Source organism: Lolium rigidum, chromosome 6, assembly GCF_022539505.1.
Source record: "Lolium rigidum isolate FL_2022 chromosome 6, APGP_CSIRO_Lrig_0.1, whole genome shotgun sequence".
NCBI classification, from domain to species: domain Eukaryota; kingdom Viridiplantae; phylum Streptophyta; class Magnoliopsida; order Poales; family Poaceae; genus Lolium; species Lolium rigidum.
Genome location: NC_061513.1, coordinates 87,222,178 through 87,242,973, shown reverse-complemented (window position 1 = coordinate 87,242,973; position 20,796 = coordinate 87,222,178). Strand labels below are relative to the sequence as shown.

The window sequence follows — 20,796 nt, the reverse complement described above, 5'->3', positions numbered from 1 at the left end:
TAAGATAAATCTAACCACAGCCTTAAACTGCGAGATCCTGCGATCCCTCTTGCATCGATATACTAACGGGGGCTTAGGTTTCGTCACTCCGGCAACCCCGCAATTAGCAACCGAATACAAGATGCACTCCCCTAGGCCCATAAATGGTGAAGTGTCGTGTAGTCGACGTTCACACGACACCACTAGAAGAATGACACCACAACTTAAATATCATAACATTGAATATTACTCAACCATAATTCACTACTAGCATTTAGACTTCACCCATGTCCTCAAGAACTAAACGAACTACTCACGAGACATCATATGGAATACAATCAGAGGTGATATGATGATGAATAACAATCTGAACATAAACCTTGGTTCAATGGTTTCACTCAATAGCATCAATAACAAGTAGAGAATAATGCCGGGAGAGTTTCCCCTATCAAACAATCAAGATCCAACCCAAATTGTTACAGCGATGACGAGGTGCAGCGGTGATGATGGCGGTGTAGATGGTGGAGATGATGACGATGATGATGGAGATGATGTCCCGCTCGATGACGATGGCGATGGCGTCGATTTCCCCCTCCGGGAGGGAATTTCCCCGGCGGATTCCTGCCCGCCGGAGAGCTCTTTTCTCTCTGGTGTTCTCCGCCCCGCCGAGGCGGCTGTAACCCTTCGTGAGGTCCTCTCTGTGGCTTAGGTTTTCGGGACGAAGGAGTACGCGAAGAAAAGGAGGCGAAAGGGGCTGTGGGGCCCCCACACCACAGGGTGGCGCGGCCAGGCCATGGGCCGCGCCGTCCTGTGGTCCAGGCCCACGAGTGGCTCCCCTCTTCTTCCCCTTCCGGCTCCCTCCGTCATCTGGAAAAATAGGAATTTACGTGAAATTTCCTTCCACAGTTGATCTTCCGAAATATTGCGTTCTGACGGTGCTTTTTCCAGCAGAATCCTGGCTCCGGTGCTTGATCCTCCAATAATGATGAAACATGCAAAATAAATGAAATAACATAAGTATTGTGTCCCAATATGAAATATATCAATGAATAACAGCAAATTATGATACAAAATAGTGATGCAAATTGGACGTATCACTTTGCTCTTCATGAACTTGTTTATTTACAAGATTCCTATGCATAGGAAGCATGTTAGACTTAAATGTGTTTTGAATTTGCCTCTTGATGCTCTCTTTTGCTTCAACTTCTATTTCTTGCAAGTGCATCATTAAAGCTAGCTGAGCCCATCTTAATGGCTATAAAGAAAGAACTTCTTGGGAGATAACCCATGTGTTTATTTTACTACAGCAATTTTTGTTTTGTTGAGTCTTGGAAGTTGTTTACTACTGTAGCAACCTCTCCTTATCATGTTTTTGTGCCAAGTAAAGTTTCTATGCTAAAGTTGATGTTATATTTGGGATCGCTGCGCAGAAACAGATTTGCTGTCTGTCACGAATCTGGGCACAAGTCTCTGTAGAAAATTCGAAAAAATCTGCCAATTTACGAGCGTGATCCTCAGATATGTACGCAACTTTCATTAGTTTTGAGTTTTTCCATTTGAGCAAGTCTGGTGCCATTTTAAAATTCGTCTTTACGGACTGTTATTTTTTGACAGATTCTGCCTTTTATTTCGCATTGCCGCTTTTGTTAAGTTGAATGAGTTTCTTTGTTCCATTAACTTTCAGAAGTTTTGTGCAATGTCCAGAAGTGTTAAGAATGTTTGTGTCACCTCTGAATATGTGAATTATTAATTGTGCACTAACCCTCTAATGAGTTTGCTTGAAGTTTGGTGTGAAGGAAGTTTTCAAGGGTCAAGAGAGGAGTATGATATACTATGATCAAGAGGAGTGAAAGCTCTAAGCTTGGGGATGCCCCCGTGGTTCATCCCTGCATATTTCAAGAAGACTCAAGCATCTAAGCTTGGGGATGCCCAAGGCATCCCCTTCTTCATCGACAAAGTATCAGGTTCCTTCTCTTGAAACTATATTTTTATTCGGTCACATCTTATGATCTTTACTTGGAGCGTCTGTGTATGCTTTTATTTTCGTTTTGTTATTTTAATTCTCTGAATAAGTTCATCCTTGTGTGGGAGAGAGACACGCTCCGCTGGTTCGTATGAACACATGTGTTCTTAGCTCATAATATTCATGGCGAAGTTTCCTCTTCGTTAAATTGTTATATGGTTGGAATTGGAAAAATGCTACATGTAGTAATTGGTAAAATGTCTTGGATAATGTGATACTTGGCAATTGTTGTGCTCATGTTTAAGCTCTTGCATCATATACCTTGCATCTATTAATGAAGGAATACAAAGAGCTTGCTAAAATTTGGTTTGCATAATTGGTCTCTCTAAGGTCTAGATAATTTCTAGTATTGGGTTGAACAACAAGGAAGACGATGTAGAGTCTTATAATGTTTACAATATGTCTTTTATGTGAGTTTTGCTGCACCGGTTCATCCTTGTGTTTGTTTCAAATAACCTTGCTAGCCTAAACCTTGTATCGAGAGGGAATACTTCTCATGCATCCAAATCCTTGAGGCAACCACTATGCCATTTGTGTCCACCATACCTACCTATTACATGGTATTTCTCCGCCATTCCAAAGTAAATTGCTTGAGTGCTACCTTTAAATAATTCAAAATTTATCACCTCTTATTTGTGTCAATGTTTTATAGCTCATGAGGAAGTATGTGGTGTTTTATCTTTCGATCTTGTCATTTACTTTTGACAGACTTTCACAATGGACTAGTGGCACATCCGCTTATCCAATAACTTTGCAAAAAGAGCTGGCAATGGGGTTCCCAGCCCCAATTAATTAACTTTCATTAATAATTCTCTTCACATGTTTTGCTCTGATTCATCGGTAAGCAACTTAATTTTGCAAATAGACACTCCTCCATGGTATGTGAATGTTGGAAGGCACCCGAGGATTCGGTTAGCCATGGCTTGTGTAAGCAAAAGGTTGGGAGGAGTGTCATCCATAAATAAAGAAAAACTAAACTAAAGTACATGTGTAAACAAAAGAGAAGAGGGATGATCTACCTTGTCTGGTAGAGATAACGTCCTTCATGGGAGCCGCTCTTGAAAGTCTGGTTGATGAGGTGGTTAGAGTACCCACTACCATTCGTTGACAACAACAAACACCTCTCAAAACTTTATTTTTATGCTCTCTTTATGTTTTCAAAATAAAAGCTCTAGCACAAATATAGCAATCGATGCTTTCCTCTTTGAAGGACCATTCTTTTACCTTTATGTTGAGTCGAGTTCACCTATTTCTCTCGATCCCAAGAAGCAAACACTTGTGTGAGCTGTGCATTGATTCCTACATACTTGCATATTGCACTTGTTATATTACTTTATGTTGACAATATCCATGAGATATACATGTTATAAGTTGAAAGCAACTGCTGAAACTTAATCTTCCTTTGTGTTGCTTCAATGCCTTTACTTTGAATTATTGCTTTACGAGTTAACTCTTATGCAAGACTTATTGATGCTTGTCTTGAAAGTGCTATTCATGAAAAGTCTTTGCTTTATGATTCAGTTGTTTACTCATGTCATTACCATTGTTTTGATCGCTGCATTCATTACATATGTTTACAATATGATCAAGGTTATGATGGCATGTCACTTAAGAAATTATCTTTGTTATCGTTTTACTCGCTCGGGACGAGCAGAACTAAGCTTGGGGATGCTGATACGTCTCAGACGTATCGATAATTTCTTATGTTCCATGCCACATTATTGATGATATCTACATGTTTTATGCACACTTTATGTCATATTCGTGCATTTTCTGGAACTAACCTATTAACAAGATGCCGAAGTGCCGGTTCTGTTTTCTGCTGTTTTTGGTTTCGGAAATCCTAGTAACGAAATATTCTCGGAATTGGACGAAATCAACGCCCAGGTTCCTATTTTGCCCGGAAGCATCCAGAACACCCGAGAGCCGCCAGAGGGGGGCCCTGTGGGCCCCGGATGATAGGGTGGCGCGGCCTGGGCCCTGGCCGCGCCCCCCTATGGTGTGGTCGCCCCTTCGACCCTCCGAGGCTGCCCTTTCGCCTATATAAAGCCCCTGCATCGAAAACCCTTACGGAGGAAGCCACGCTACGAGAAAAGTTCCAGAGCCGCCGCCATCGCGAAGCCAAGATCTGGGGGACAGGAGTCTCTGTTCCGGCACGCCGCCGGGACGGGGAAGTGCCCCCGGAAGGCTTCTCGATTGACACCGCTGCCATCTCCACCGCCATCTTCATCAACGCTGCTGCTCCCATGAGGAGGGAGTAGTTCTCCATCGAGGCTCGGGGCTGTACCGGTAGCTATGTGGTTCATCTCTCTCCTATGTACTTCAATACAATAATCTCATGAGCTGCCTTACATGATTGAGATTCATATGATGATGCTTGTAATCTAGATGTCATTATGCTAGTCAAGTGGGTTTTACTTATGTGATCTCCGGAGACTCCTTGTCCCACGTGTGTAAAGGTGACAGTGTGTGCACCGTGTGAGTCTCTTAGGCTATATTTCACAGAATACTTATTCACTGTTATGAATGGCATAGTGAAGTGCTTATTTATATCTCTTTATGATTGCAATGTGTTTTTTATCACAATTTATCTATGTGCTACTCTAGTGATGTTATTAAAGTAGTTTTATTCCTCATGCACGGTGTAATGGTGACAGTGTGTGCATCCGGTGTTAGTACTTGGCGTAGGCTATGATTATGATCTCTTGTAGATTATGAAGTTAACTATTGCTATGATGGTATTGATGTGATCTATTCCTCCTACATGGTGTGAAGGTGACAGTGTGCATGCTATGTTAGTACTTGGTTTAGTCGTGTCAATCTTTCATGCACTCTAAGGTTATTTAAATATGAACATTTAATTGTGGAGCTTGTTAACTCCGGCATTGAGGATTCGTGTAATCGTACGCAATGTGTTCATCATCCAACAAGAGAGTGTAGAGTATGCATTTATCTATTCTGTTATGTGATCAATGTTGAGAGTGTCCACTAGTGAAAGTCTATTCCCTAGGCCTTGTTCCTAAATATCGCTATCGCTGCTTGTTTCTTGTTTTCTTGCGTTACTACTCGCTGCGTTACTACTTGCTTGTTTACTTCCTACAATATTACTACCATCAAGCTGCACGCCTGATAAGCTATTTTCTGGCGCCGTACTACTGCTCATATTCATTCATACCACTTGTATTTCACTATCTCTTCGCCGAACTAGTGCACCTATTAGGTGTGTTGGGGACACAAGAGACTTCTTGCTTTGTGGTTGCGGGGTTGCATGAGAGGGATATCTTTGACCTCTTCCTCCCTGAGTTCGATAAACCTTGGGTAATCCACTTAAGGGAAACTTGCTGCTGTTCTACAAACCTCTGCTCTTGGAGGCCCAACACTGTCTACAAGAATAGAAGCACCCGTAGACATCATAGAACAATTTCATAACTCTCTTAGATGTTCGCTAAAACTCGTAATTCAAATATTTCCACCATGATCCAATCATAGATATTTGACTTTTCTATTACGATGATTTCCACTTCATGCTGAAATTTATTTGAATCCATTCAAATGTTTCAAACTTTTTCCTTATCGAATATATCCACATATATATACTCAATTCATTGTTGGAAGTTTTCATGAAGTAGAAGAATCTCCCACACATAACTATGCCTAGTGAACCACATACATCATCATGTATGTTTCCACTAAGTTAGTTTCCCGTTCAACTCTTGGCCTATGAACGGTATTTTAGTCATTCCATTTTAGAAAAGATTTGCAAGCGCCAAACGATTCAAAAATCAAATGACTCCAAAATTCCATTTGCATGGAGTTTCTTCATGCATTCTCTTCTAACATGACCTAAATGGCGGTTCCACAAATAAGTGGAATTCAAATCATTTGCCTTATGTCATTTTAGCGTCAGTGGTATGTATGTGTGTTTCACCATTAAGATTTATAATAACTTATCCATCGTACATGGAATAATGTCATAATTTGAACAGCTCATTGTTTTCATTTGACCAGAGCAAAATAACAATTATTAAGTTCTTTATTATAAATTCTAAGGGCTAGGTAGAATGCCAACGACAAACATAATAACACTTTATTATGTTCCAGACGTGCATTATTACCATATTCCTTATCGATCACTTAGGCCATCGTATTCTTGTATTGCGTTGTATTGTATGACATCTCATACCAACCAATTTGGTACAAATACCCAAGAATTTCATTATGTGACAAAACAAGGAATACATCCATAACATGTATATCATGTATATACACACGAGCTAGACTTTCTAGTCTTTTCTTTCTTTCTGCCAAAATATCTTTTGTAGTTTCTCTTTTAGCTTTCCTCATTCTCAGAAAACACTTCACCTTCAATTATTTCTAGGTCCATTGGTCAAATACCAATAACCTTGAGGTTCTTACTTTGAAGTTGATCATCATATGACAAGTGTTCCAGATTTCACTATTAGTAACTTTCACTCATAATTTTATCCATCATATCATGACGACTTTCCGAGACCATGTCTGTACATGCTAGGCTCGTAAAGTTTAACCTCAGTATTTGCATGTGCAAATCTGGCTTGCACCCGTTGTATGCACACGTAGAATCTATAACACCCGATCATCACGAGATGCTTCGAAACGACGAGTCTTAGCAACGGTGCATACTAAGGACGATCACTTCATGGATATGCGAATATTGTTAGTGCCCCAATAGTTGGAGGATTGGGACGCCTGGCGTCTTCAAACTTCGTACATTCCCATAAAACTTATGAGTTTATGTAGTCTCACTTGATTATATTCTATCATCTTGCAATAAGGTCTTAGATATCAGATATATCTCATACCTCGCTAATTTCTGAAAATAAAATATCCAGCTCCTTACTTTCAAACGGATTTGAACTTCAAGTTTCACGGAGACAAGATGATTTTAGGTACTAATTGAAACCATTTCTCTTTGAATCAACAATGTGAGGTTTAACTAAAAGTTTGCAATAGGACTAAATCATTTCTTGATTCTTTAACAATACGGTACCAGTCCGTAAAGTTACTTGTCAGATTTAACAGTATTTCAATCTCAATTACAAGACTAACGCATGGTATAAAACGGATGCCAATACTACAAATTTAATTCAAAGTACTATTCAGACTATGTTCATGATAATTAGTTCAAGTTTTAATCTAATTACTAATAAACTCCCACTTAATACAACATCCCTCATAGTTGTTAAGTGGCACACGATCCACATCCACTACACCAAAACCGATCATCACGTGAGATGATGTAGCTTCAATGGTGAACATCAACATGTTGATCATATCATCCATATGACTCGTGTTCAACCTTTCGGTTTCCGTTGTCCCGAGGCCATGTCCGTACATGCTAGGCTCGTCAAGCAAACCCAAGTCTTCTGCGTGTGCAAACATGGCTTACACCCGTTGTATGTGAACGTAGAGTCTATCACATCCGATCATCACGAGATGCTTCGAAACGACGAACTGTAGCAACGGTGCATACGAGGGGAGAACACTTTATTATCTTGATATTAATGTGAGGGATCATCTTATAATGCTACCGTCGTGATCTAAGCAAAATAAGATGCATAAAGGATTAACATCACATGCAATTCATATGTGATATGATATGGCCCTTTAGTCTTGGCGCCTTTGATCTTCATCTCCAAAGCACGGACATGATCTCCATCATCAACGGGCATGATCTCCATCATCGTCGGCGTAGCGTCAAGGTCCATGGCGCCGTCTTCATGGTTGTTCACCATGTGTAGCAACTATTACAACTACTTTGAAACAATACTACAACATCAAATATAAAGACAACCATAAGGCTCCTGCCGGGTGCCACAATACAATAATGATCATCTCATACATATTCATCATCACATCATGGCCATATCACATCACCAAATCCTGCAAAAACAAGTTAGAAGTCTCTAATTTGGTTTGCATATTTTACGTGGTTTAGGGTTTTCGAGCAAGATCCAATCTACATACGAACATGAACCACAACGGTGATACTAGTGTTGTCAATAGAAAGAGTAAATTGGATCTTCACTATAGTGGGAGAGACGAGACACCCGCAAAGCCACTTATGCAATACAAGTTGCATGTCGAACGTGGAGCAAGTCTCATGAACGCGGTCATGTAAAGTTAGCCCGGGCCGCTTCATCCCACTATGCCGCAAGATGCAAAGTACACGAACTAAAGACAACAAAAGCATCAACACCCACAAAACAATTGTGTTCTACTCGTGCAACCAATCTATGCATAGACACGGCTCTGATACCACTGTTGGGATTCTTAGCATAGAAAACAAAATTTTCCTACCGCAAGAACGAAAACACAAGCCAAGATCTAATCTAGTAGATGGTAGCAACGAGAAGATCAAGAGACTAACCCTCGAAGATTTCCAAAGCCTAACGAGATTAGATCTCGTGGTAGATGTAGTCGATCACTTGCCGCTTGCAAAAGCGCGTAGAAGATCTTGACCGCTTGCAAAAGCGCGTAGAAGAACTTGACGGTGCCACAATCGGGCGACACCTCCGTACTCGGTCACACGTACGGTGTTGATGAAGACGACGTCCTCCTCCCTGTTCCAGCGGGCAGCGGAAGTAGTAGATCCTCCTCGGAATCTCGGCAGCACGACGGCGTGGTGGCGGTGGTGATGGAGAACTCCGGCAGGGCTTCGCCTAAGCGTATGCGGGAGAGGTGGTGGAGGAGGAGAGGCTAGGGTTTGGGGAGAGAGGGGGGTGCGGCCAACTCATGGCTTGGAGTGGCCGGCCCCCTCCCCTTGGCCCTCATTATATAGGTGGAAGCCCCAAGAGTTGTAGTCCAAGTCTTCGAATAAGACCCCAACACCAAAACCTACCTTTGGTGAGAAACCTACTCAAGATGGGAGTCCCACTCAAGGTGTGATTCCCACCTTTCCTTGAGGGAGGGTGGCCGGCCACCTCAGGTGGAGCCCACCTAGGACTCCTCCCTTAGGGTTTGGCCGGCCAAGCTTGTGGAGTCCCTCCGGTACTCCACCTTCCATAGTGCCTTTCTTCCGGACTTTTCTAGAACCTCTAGAACCTGCCATAAATGCACCAGATCATTTCCAAACTTGGAATATGACTTCCTATATATGAATCTTATTCTCCGGACCATTCCAGACCTCCTCGTGACGTCCTGGATCCCATCCGAGACTCCGAACAAAACTTCGAACTCCATTCCATATTCCATATCTACTTAAACGACATCAAACCTTAAGTTTGTCACCCTACGGTTCGCGAACTATGCAGACATGGTTGAGACTTCTCTCCGACCAATAACCAATAGCGGGATCTGGAGATCCATAATGGCTCCCACATATTCAACGATAACTTAGTGATCGATTGAACCATTTACATACGATACCGATTCCCTTTTTCACGCGATATTTTACTTGTCCGAGGTTTGATCATCGGTATCACGATACCTTGTTCAACCTCGTCTCTGACAAGTGCTCTTTACTCGTACCGTGGTATGTGATCTCTTATGAACCATTCATATGCTTGCAAGCTAATCAGATGACATTCCACCGAGAGGGCCCAGAGTATATCTATCCGTCATCGGGATGGACAATATCCCACTCTTGATCCATATGCCTCAATTCATACTTTCCGAATACTTAATCTCACCTTTATAACCACCCATTTACGCAGTGGCGTTTGATGTAATCAAAGTACCCTTCCGGCATAAGTGATTTATATGATCTCATGGTCGAAAGGACTAGGTAACTATGAATCGAAAGCTTATAGCAAATGAACTTAATGACGTGATCTTATGCTACACTTAATTGGGTGTGTCCATTACATCATTCACATAATGATATAACCTTGTCATTAATAACATCCAATGTTCATGATCACGAAACGATGATCATCTATTAATCAACAAGCCAGCTATACAAGAGGCTTACTAGGGACTTCTTGTTGTTTACATAACACACATGTATCAATGTTTCAGTTAATACAATTATAGCATGGTATATAAACATTTATCATAAACACAAAGATATATAATAACCAATTTATTATTGCCTCTTGGGCACATCTCCAACATTATTTTGACGCAGAGGACGTAAGTTTCAACCACGTTTTCGAAAAAAAACTCTAATAGTTGTTTATTCTTTGATTCTTTCTAGACTGGTAATGGAAGTTTCATTTTCCTTATCTCTATGTTATCCCGTGATAACATGATCACACGACCATACGATGTACATGTAGTGAATCATAAGTTTGGACCTCGGGTGGCTTAGAAAGACTAACAAAACCTAGCAAACGAAGAGGCTTGAAGACAAGAATTCCGAATAAAGGAAGGATCACATAAAAATTCTATGCTCTAGGGATTATATTCTGAGATAAAAATTCTGCCAAGTTGGTGAAACCCACAGTGCCAAATGCTGCGGGTTGAAACGATTATAGAAAGGAATCCCTGAAAAGAAACCATGATGAGAAATAGAAGTCCATGAATGGTGGCAAGAACAATCGGAAAGGGGGAGACGGAACATTTGCAAGAACTAGGATTCCCCCTTTCTATCTTATCGGCTCTAATCCAATAACATCACTGTCCACCGTGACCACTTCCTTCTCTCCGTTTCCAAGGTCCTCCTTCCGAGATACCCAATATAAAAGAAGAGAAGGCGAGAACCAACAGAAGATGGCAGGACACGTGACGGATCAATAAGGTGTAGGCGAAAACAGAGAGGCAACGGCAGGTTTTGTTGTTGGCAGGTCCATCTATCAAATCCAGTAGTCCATGCACTTCGGTAGTCCAGGTATTTTGCCTCTCTCAAAACTGTTCTCTCTTGATTCAGTCTGTCTCTCGCTCAAGTACTGATGTTGTCACGGATACTGACCATGTATGCAGGAAGTTGGTGCTCTGGGTTGAATCTTGTGTAGTTCATATGTTCATGGAAATTTGGTACTTGTTACATAATCTTCTGACCATTGAATCACTAATCAGTACTAGTAAATCTAGGGGTCACGTGATATTTGTGTTTTCAACTTTTGCTCTGATGAAATCCTGCTAGATCGGTAAGCTTTCATGGAACATGGCCGTCACCCAGCTCTTGAGTTGTTGAAGTGTTCATTTTGGCACTTCTGTTCAGCTTGCCCAGTTAATCGTATAAGAGAATATTGTCGGCACATTTTGTGACAAATGGACGACGGGTTATACCTTATGGTTCCAAGCCACCTCCTGTTTCCATGTCCTGAGATCTTCTCCCATGGCTTGGATGAATTCCTAACGAACACGACGGCATGTACTCACACCCACACCTGCAACAGTCCATCGTCGGTCGGGACGCACACCCACACGTGCCTGCACACGCACACCCATGTCATGGCTTCCGGCGAGGACGATGTGGAGCAAGATCAGCTGAGAAATCCCAGCCGGAAACCTCTGGGGAACCGGGAGGCCGTGCGCAAGTACCGGCAGAAGAAGAAAGCCCACGCGGCCTTCCTCGAGGAGGAGATCAAGAAGCTCCGCGCCGCCAACCAGCAGCTGCTGAGGATGCTGCAGGGGAAGGCGGCGCTGGAGGCCGAGGTGGTGAGGTTGTCGACCCTCCTGATCCATGTCCGTGGCAAGATCGACGCAGAGATCGGTGGCATCCTCCTCCATGACGAGCCTCCTGCTCCATGTTTTGAAACTGACGCTCAGGCGGCCGCGGTCCGGGAGGACTGTGAGATCGATGAGAGTGGCATCGTTTCAGGAGAACTTGGTGCTCCTGAAATGGCGGATTCCATGGATGCTGTTGCGAGCTTTGTGAACTCTGCTGCCTAAGTGGCTGACAATGACGTTATTCAGAGTTCTTCATATACAGTTTTCAGGTCTATGGTACCTTCGGATGCTTTTGCTACTGCTGTTATATTTTCCTTCCCCTGTCACATAGCCTGTCTGAATAAATGGCGGCCGTGAAGTTAAACCATGTCAAGTGCTTGATGAATGATGAGCATACGTTATTTTTACTTGGTTTCGATTTGTACTGTTACTTGTATATACTGTTGGTGTTGGAAGAAGCTAATACAAGTATGACCGCACATGTTTCCTGTTCACCTCTTTTGAATACTTCACTGTTCAACTTTTCAAATGGATTCTGTAATGAGACAATCATCTACTCCCATCATTTTAAAATGTTGGAAATATCTTGGCTGTCAAGTTAATATTTTGACCAACAATTACTTCAATAATATATTCGTTATGGTAAAAGCACATATATATATATATTATTTTATGCGAGAATTATATAAATGCTCTTTCAAATTGTTAATAAAAATATTAACTAGGTATATATGGTCAAGTTTACAAATGGTCAAAAATGTCACTTACACTTTGAGACGGAGACAGTATTGCAAGTCAAGTTTTGTAAACTTTGACGAAGATTGTAGCAACAAATGTAAATATTTATATTTATAATCTACATAATTAGATTCATCATGGAATATATTTTTATTGTATTTATTTTATATTTTATAGGTCTATATTTTGTACTACAAACTTGGTCAAAATTTACCAATATTGACTTAGATCAAAACTAATATACTTTTTTTTTACATCGAGGGGGTATACTCAGTCTTGGGTTACTAAAACTACTCGTTACCCTAGACCGTTGCTACGTGAACATAATTTTACACTCCCTACATCAGAGGCCCATAAGTACTGAATGCCTAGTCTAATTTGACCCTAAGTCTGAATTAGGCTCCAACTCATTAATTGTGCGGCCATATCGGTTCACAAACATTTAGACAGATGTGCCAAGTTCTAAACGCACATAAAGATTGTATCATACAAAACTTCAAGATGTTATATACATGCCACCTTCTTTTCCTCGTGATATTGGTCAAGTTTGAGCTTGATCTCTCTTTCTCGGTCATGCGATGTAGGATTCTATGCTTAGATAACTCTATAACCTTAAGTAGCACGACTATATGTTTGTGGATCTGATCACCCATGTAGCTTGAAGATATCTCTCATACATAGGGGCATGTCCCATCTTGATTGACAATGCATGCATGTAGTAGCATGATTAGGAAATCCAAGAAAGCAAACCCTTATTAACAACCATCGATCGATGTAGTAGCGTTTCAAAACCCCTAAATCACTGCATACCTCAAGTATATGCGTCTATCTTATGTGGAAGAAAAAAGTGTACATAGAGAGCTAGAAGCATTTTTGTTGCATATCAAGTTTATTTTGTCCAATCCCATGTTCCCTAACACATGTATTCGCATTAATATTTTGTTATCTCCATGTCCATGTAATGAAAAATATGAGAACATTACATGCCCTAGTTTAGCTTTCATGTGTGTCTTCATATGAATTCTAACTTTGGGTATCTTTGGAATAACATCAACATGAAGTTTGATTCCGATAGAACAACAAATCTCTTGATCACAATTTGGTTGCAATTCAAAAGAAAACAAATGGGGTAATAATGGTGTTACGGTCAAACTGAGCGTTGTCTCCGAGCGGGGTACCATATTAGTAGGACATAACTTCACTTGTCCCTTGATTAAATGGCTAAAGATGGCTGTCTCATGTATGTGTAGTAGCATTCTTTTTTGTGTGGCGTGAGGAAGCGCAAACATTTTATAAGGAGGAAGAAGCAAAATAGGTCTTTTTCTCTAGATCACTATTAGCTAAATTTGCGAAAATAAATAAAGTTTCAAGCAATAAACCATGTTAGCCACAATAGGCTAAGGTCTAGTAGGTCATCGACACCACCTAGGGAGGTGGGAGAAGATGGTTCTAGAAGAGTCCCATTCTTGATTCAACTAACGGTTTAGAAGATACCATAAGACTGAAATATACATAAGGATAAGCTAGAGAAGGAAGGAAGGAAGGAGGGAAAGGTTAGACCCTAGAAAGAGGTGTTGTAAGAATAACCGGTGGTCAAGGAGAAACTAGGCCAACTGAAAGAAGGTAGCTATGTGATAATTGACAAGTAATACTCTTTTGAAAGTTGAGACACAAAATGACTCTTCATAAAAAAAACTTGCTCTTTTTTCTCAAACGTCATCCTATAATGCACTGAATGTGGTACTTGAGTGGACCATGTTTTGGCGTTAAAAGAACTTAGAGGCTCTTTGATTCACAAGATTTTGAAGAAAAACATGAAGATAGAAAAAACACATGATTACAATGTCATGCCTACTCCAATCCTACACAATTTCATTCCACAGAGCTCAATCCCGACACCCTTTACGAGTTCAAGATTTGAAAAAAACTTTGCTCTTCAATTTTTTTTTTGGAGGAGAATTGTTTTTAACTGGACTTTTCAAAGGGGTTCGAGTCTTTCAATTTTCAAGCTGAACATTCCTAGTATTATATTTGCTACCAATATATTATTTTTTGTTGACAATAGCTAATACTTTTTTTTTGATAATTGACAATAGCTACATACTACTAGTAGTATAATAATACAATGTGGATTTGTGGGTGATCACCGGTGACACCACATGATACGCGACGATGAACCTAAGCCACCAGTACCGGTCCACATCAATACTTTGAGTTCCGGCCCATACCCCGGCGCAACCCGCTCGTGTGGTGCTGAAGCGCGCCACGCCGCCTCGCGCCGTGCCGCACGCCACCACACCTACACGGGGCCTTGCGCTCTACAGCGAACACCGCACTGCTCACTCCATCATCGGCTCTGCCTCCCGCAAAAACCGCCGCGTCTATATCAGAGCATCGCAGCGCCTGATCATTCCATTCCCCCGTCGCACAGTCTCACTCCCCCTCGCCACTCCCCCCAACTGCCCGTCCCTCGCGCACTCCGCCATCCTCCTTCCCCGGATCAAGGATAAGGTACCGTACCCCGATCGATGCTCTTGTGTTCTTTGATGTTTCAATCGCGTAGGGTTTCTGCATATGCGTCGATCCGGTACCCCTTTCGTGCCCAATTGCGTGCGATTCGGGGTCGTGCGGCATGGCTATGGAGGATGGATGGTTTGCAAGATTCATACATTGATGATTCCCGGCATTGCGCGTCTCTTGTTTCCCGCCCTACTAGGGGAATTGGGGCGTGGCCTCCAAGAACTTGTCCTGATTTCCGGCGAGGGTTGTGAGATTAGGGGTTATCTTTTCCCGAGGAGTGTGTGGCCCTAGGGCTGGGCACGTCGTCGCAAAGATCTTTCCCCCTTTTAAAATTGGACCCAGGGAACAAAGCTGTTGCAACTTTATGTTAAAAACCTGGTATACTCCAAATCCTGCCCCATTTAGCAACCACATGGAAATTTGTTTTGTCACATGGCCTGGTTAGTCGATTCGTTGATATTCTGTTATAATCGTGTGTCATGCGTGGCGAGAGATCCCAGACCAGAAACTATCGTGTTTGGTATCCTGCCTAGCTGTCATAGCAAACTCATAGTATACAGTATGCACCCAAACTATATGCAAGCATTGGATGATCCTCTTTGGGCAAAGGACCGAGAGGTATATTATAAGGAGTTTATAAGAAGTGGAGTTCTTTTTATTTTTTTCTCACATGAGTAGAAGCGTGTCTTTGCATTAAGAGGAAGGCACTAAGGCAGAGATTCACAATGCGAGGTATGAGCGGAGCCCTAAAAAAACGGCTGACGGTCGGCAACCGGGGATACAAATACCTACCCTATTTTTTCGATAAATTCTCATAAACAACTGGATATGTTTTATATTACCCTATTTCTTTTCGATAAAGAGTGTGCTTTTATTAAACTCAAAACGGCGCATCAAGACGCTACAAGCAAGAACTACCTTATAGCTCACCAAAGAAAATTACCTGGCATTACTTGTTTATTCAGAGAATACAATGTACTCATACAACCGTGTAAATTTTGGATAACCTATCATAAATCTAAGTGGCTGTGGAGGATGGATGGATGGTTTGCTAGATTCATACATTGATGATTCCCAGCATTGCGTGTCTCTTGTTTCCCGTCTTACCGGGGGAATTGGGGCATGGCCTCGAAGAACTTGTCCTGATTTCTGGCGAGGGTTGTGAGATTAGGGGTTATCTTTTCCCTTATCTTTCATGCCAGAGGAGTGTGTGGCCCTAAGGCTGGGTACGTCGTCGCAAAGATCTTTCCCCCTTTTAAAATTGGATTTGGGGTAACAAGCTGTTGCAACTTGCAGTATGTTAAAAATCAGGCACGAGTCCTGCCCCATTTAGCAGCCACTTGAAATTTGCTTTACAATGCGAATCGTTAATATTCTGTTGTAATCGTGTGTCATGCGTGCTGAGAGATCTCAGACCAAAAGCCATTCTGTTCGGTGTCATGCCCATATATAGTATGAAGCCAAAATATAATACTACTATGTGAAAGCATTGGATGATCCTCTTTGGGAAGAGGAGTTGCTTCGAGAGGCATATTATAAGGAGTTTATAAGAAGTGGGGTTTTTTTTTCCCCTCTGACATGAGTAGAAGCGTGTCTTTGCATTAAGAAGAAGGCACTGAGATCAGCAGAAACAACCAAGGTCTACAGAGATTCACAATACGAGATATGAGGGGAGCCTTAAAAATTGTGGTTGACAGTCAACCCGGGATACAAATAACTACCCGATCTCTTTTCGATGAAGGGCGGGCTTTTAGTAAACTCAAAACGCCGTGTCAAGGCACTACAAGCTAGAACTACCTTATGGTTCACCAAAGAAAATAACTTGACATTACTTGTTTATTCAGAGAATATACTCATACAGCCGTGTAAATTTTGGATAGAGTAAATAACCCATCATAAATCCAAGTGGTGAGTTTTCCATGTACAACCCTGGGCATTATAGGGATGGGTACATCGTTGCAAAGATCTTTCCCCTTTTTTGAAATTGGATTTGGGGAACAAGTTGTATCAACTTGCAGTATATGTTACAAAATCTGGCAGGAATCCTGCCTTGCTTAGCAGCCACTTGGAAATTAGTTTTGTCACCTAGCCTGGATAGTCGATCGGGTATTCTGGTATAACCGTGCATCATGTATGGTGAGAAATTTCGCATCAGAAGCTATTCTGTTTTGGTATTGTGCCTGACTGTCATAGGAAACTCATATGGAGCGTGCAGCCAAACTACATGCAAGCACTGGACAATCTTCTTTGGCCAAAGGAGTTGCTTTGTGAGGCATATTAGAATAAGATCAATTGACAAATAAAGCAGAATTTTTTTCTAGGAGGATGATTGGCCCGTGAGTCTCATGATCAGTGATCATATAAACCACGTTCTTTTTTTTTCTCAAACACATGGAAGCGTGTATTTGCATTAAGAAGAAGGCACTAGATAGCAGAAACAATAAAGGCCCACAAAGATTTACAATATTATGAGGTATAAGTGGGGTTCTGGAAAATGAGGTTGACAGTCACTTTGGATCATATACCTTATAGTTCACCAAGAAAAAAAAAACTCTGGAAATCACTTTGTTTATTAAGAGGACCATGTAGATAGCATGTTCACATGAAACCTATTAAAATTTGGATAGAGTGAATAACCTATCATAAATCCAAGTGGTGAGTTTTTCATGCCTATAGGGGTTGGGTGTTCATTCCGAGAACACCCAGTCTAAGAAGCTAGTGCAGCGTGGTAAAAGAAGCAATAAGCACTGTCTTCAGTCTTTACAAACCTTATATTTCTAGAATACCAGTCTTCCAAAGTTCAGTGGGATAAGTTTCGGTGAGGAACTTGAGTTGTTTGTATCTATTGTTTCCTTCCTATACTGAGAACTGTACAATAGCCCTGAGATGCTGGAGATTAGTAGCATTTCAGAGCGTATTCAGCATACTATAGAAACCACACCTAATTGGGCTGCTCGAGTTATCCTATGTATCACATCGTAACTGGATGGCTTAGATTCTATCTTTTATTACTTGAACAAGAGATTATCACTGCACTAGCACTGAGCCTTCTGAAATCATTTCCTTGGTCTTCTTCTGGTATTCATTACACGGAGCTAATTATTATAGCCTATAGGCAGCAACCATAAAGATCCAAGTTAAATAGAAAATAGATAGGTGACATTTGCAATACTCCAGCATAGTTATCCTGGTTACATTTTTTCTTCAGTATTTACCTCAGCTACTGTACATTTTAAAGATCATTTGTTGTTGGTACTTCATTTAGTGAAGCATTCCGCTAATGCTGGGAACTTAATTTGTCGCAGTAAGAAGATGTCAAATAGAGCCACACATTGGTGCTATGCCTGCCGTCGGCCAATTCGTCTTCGTGGACAAGATATAATCTGCCCCAACTGCAATGATGGCTTTATCCAAGAGATCAGTGAGACAGGAGGTGCGTTGAACACTTACGGTATCTTTGGCCCACGCTTCGATGATCGCCAAGATAGAAGATTCGGAATGATGGAGGCTATGTCTGCCGTTTTGCGTCAACGGATGGCAGAGATGGGCAGCAATCCTGTGTTTGACCCAAGTGCAGCTGGGGTAAGCGCTGAACGAGGAAGGCAGCCCTCTCTGGGCCCTAGGCTGATATTTGGCAGCAACATGCCTACTCACACGAGCGAAAGCAGCGGTGTAAACATCCGTGTCAGGGGAGGTCGCAGAATTGGCGCCGATCGACCAAACTTCAGTGGCTTCCTTGCCAGTCCCAGCATTGAAGCTATGTTTGAGCAGCTGCTGCTGCAGACTAGCAACCGTCAAGGACCACCGCCGGCTCCTCAGTCCGCAATCGACTCAATGCCGGTGGTGAAGATAAGCCGCAGGCATCTCAGCGATGATCCACACTGTCCGGTCTGCACGGACAAATTCGAGGTCGGCTCGGAGGCGAGGGAGATGCCGTGCAAGCACCTGTACCATGGCAGCTGCATCGTCCCCTGGTTGCTCCAGCACAACTCTTGCCCGGTTTGCCGCCATCCGCTGCCACCACAGCGAGGATCAGACGATGCCCCCACCCGTTCACCTTCAGTCCACACTAGCGAAGCCCCTAGTCGTGCGGTCACCGGAGCTGATATCAGGCCTGTTGTAAGGGACGATGACGGCGGAAGCAACTCTTTCTCGTTTCTCTGGCCATTCGGCTCGTCGAGCCCCAGTCCCCGTTCTTACCAGTACGAAGGAGCTGTGGGTGGTGAGCCTGCCGTCTTTGACGAAGACCCCAGCCAGATAACCTATGCCGAGTGGCACTACGACCCCTGATTCCATGAGCTCCTGCTCCAAGCTGTCTCTGCAGCAATTCTTGCCGTAAACCTGCGGACATGGTGTGAGTGAAGTTCACCTTATGTTTACCTACTTGTGTGTGGATGGGCGCTGTGTATAACTGTAAACTGTCTACTGAGCAGTGAACTACATTCTGTAGTGGTACTAGTATATATCGGAATGTACTACCTGTCGACTGAACTTCGTTCCTTTTACGTTTTAGATGTACTGAACTTCGTTCCTGACCGAGCAAGAGCATAAAAGAATACCGTCACAAATCTAAGGGGCTCAGATCCCAGATGACTGCTGCGGTTTATGTTGCCTGGAATTTGTGGAAGGAGAGAAATAAGTGGGGTTTTGAGTTCAAGTTCATCTGCTTCTGCAGTTGACGCGTATAATTTGTTCGAGTTAGCGTGGCGTGGATGGTTTAAACCTGAAGCTTTTTATTTCCTTTTCTCTAGCAGCAGCTTGTCTGCTTGTACAGTTTGCCCTTTGCTAAAATGAAATCAACCTTTTTTCGATGAATAGTGTTTTATTACTTAAAAGTTTAAGCCTTATAACCGACCTCTGTATAACGGAGATGCACACAGCCGCACACACCTCATCCAGATCAGTGCTACAGTTATGGGAAGACTGAAAAACACAGTACACATAGATGAATGCCTAAGACGATGGAAGCTCGATCCCGTAGATTATGTCACCATTCATGTTGGGAAAAAATATCACTCGCCGCATTCTCCGATCGTATAGATATCTCCATAAATAGGTACGATTCTCCATGCGCTGAAGCAATGACCACGAACGGAACAAAGCAGTGCAACAACATGCAACGTAGAAGTATTTTTATCATTAAAAACCTTGTCATTTCTATAGTCATAGCGATCAAATAATGACAGGGTTTTAAACATGGAGAATCGTACCTATATATGGAGGTATCTATACGATTGGAGAATGCAGCGAGGGATATTTTTTCCCACCCTAATAATTTTAAACCTATGATCCACCCCATTAAGCCAATTGCCAAAAATATGTGCAACACTCCGTGGCAGGATCAAGGTAGAACCTATTTAGGTTACTGACCATATACATCTTGCGAATTGACAATGGAAGAAAGGTGATTGATAGTATCGTCATGATGACAGAATGCACACTTTTTTACTTCCTTGCCAATTACGCTTCTCAAGATTGTCCTTACTAAAAATTACCCCCCCCCCCCCCCTCCACCCACGAAGATACCGTGGAAAGAACCTTCGTATTTAATGGAATATTTATTTTCCATTTTTTTATTATTATCAGCTAACACATCAGGCTCGATCAATGCATTATATATAATTCACATAGAATTTTTAACTCTCATTAAGATTCCAACGGATCTTGTCAAGCCCTTGCGTTAGTTGGATCATCTCCAGATGATGCAGCAAAGCATGCGAAGATGCTAGTCTAGGATCGATAAGATCGCGTTTAAACGTCACCTCCAGAGGTGAATTTTCCATCACCTTTGCAAGAGTATCAGACTTGTGACGAACAATAGTATACAATGCGGGATATTGTTCATGAAGAGTGGCATTTACAAGCCACCTATGTTCCCAGAACCTTATCTGAGGTCCATCTGTTGCTGTGTGATCGACGGTACTCCGGTGAGGGGTGTCTCA

The 20,796-nt window shown here is 42.1% G+C and overlaps 2 protein-coding genes across 2 annotated transcripts; both read left to right on the top strand.

Moving 5' to 3' along the window:
- Window positions 1-11,163: 11,163 nt before the first annotated feature.
- Window positions 11,164-12,088, top strand: LOC124668187 (basic leucine zipper 23-like). Its single transcript, XM_047205363.1, has one exon. The coding sequence runs from the start codon at window positions 11,195-11,197 to the stop codon at window positions 11,816-11,818; it is 624 nt and encodes a 207-aa protein (XP_047061319.1). The 5' UTR covers window positions 11,164-11,194; the 3' UTR covers window positions 11,819-12,088.
- A 6,077-nt stretch (window positions 12,089-18,165) lies between these two features.
- Window positions 18,166-19,390, top strand: LOC124661853 (probable E3 ubiquitin-protein ligase RHC1A). The gene has a single exon (XM_047199739.1). It carries the CDS (start codon window positions 18,167-18,169, stop codon window positions 19,142-19,144), a length of 978 nt encoding a protein of 325 aa, XP_047055695.1. The 5' UTR covers window position 18,166; the 3' UTR covers window positions 19,145-19,390.
- Window positions 19,391-20,796: the final 1,406 nt, after the last annotated feature.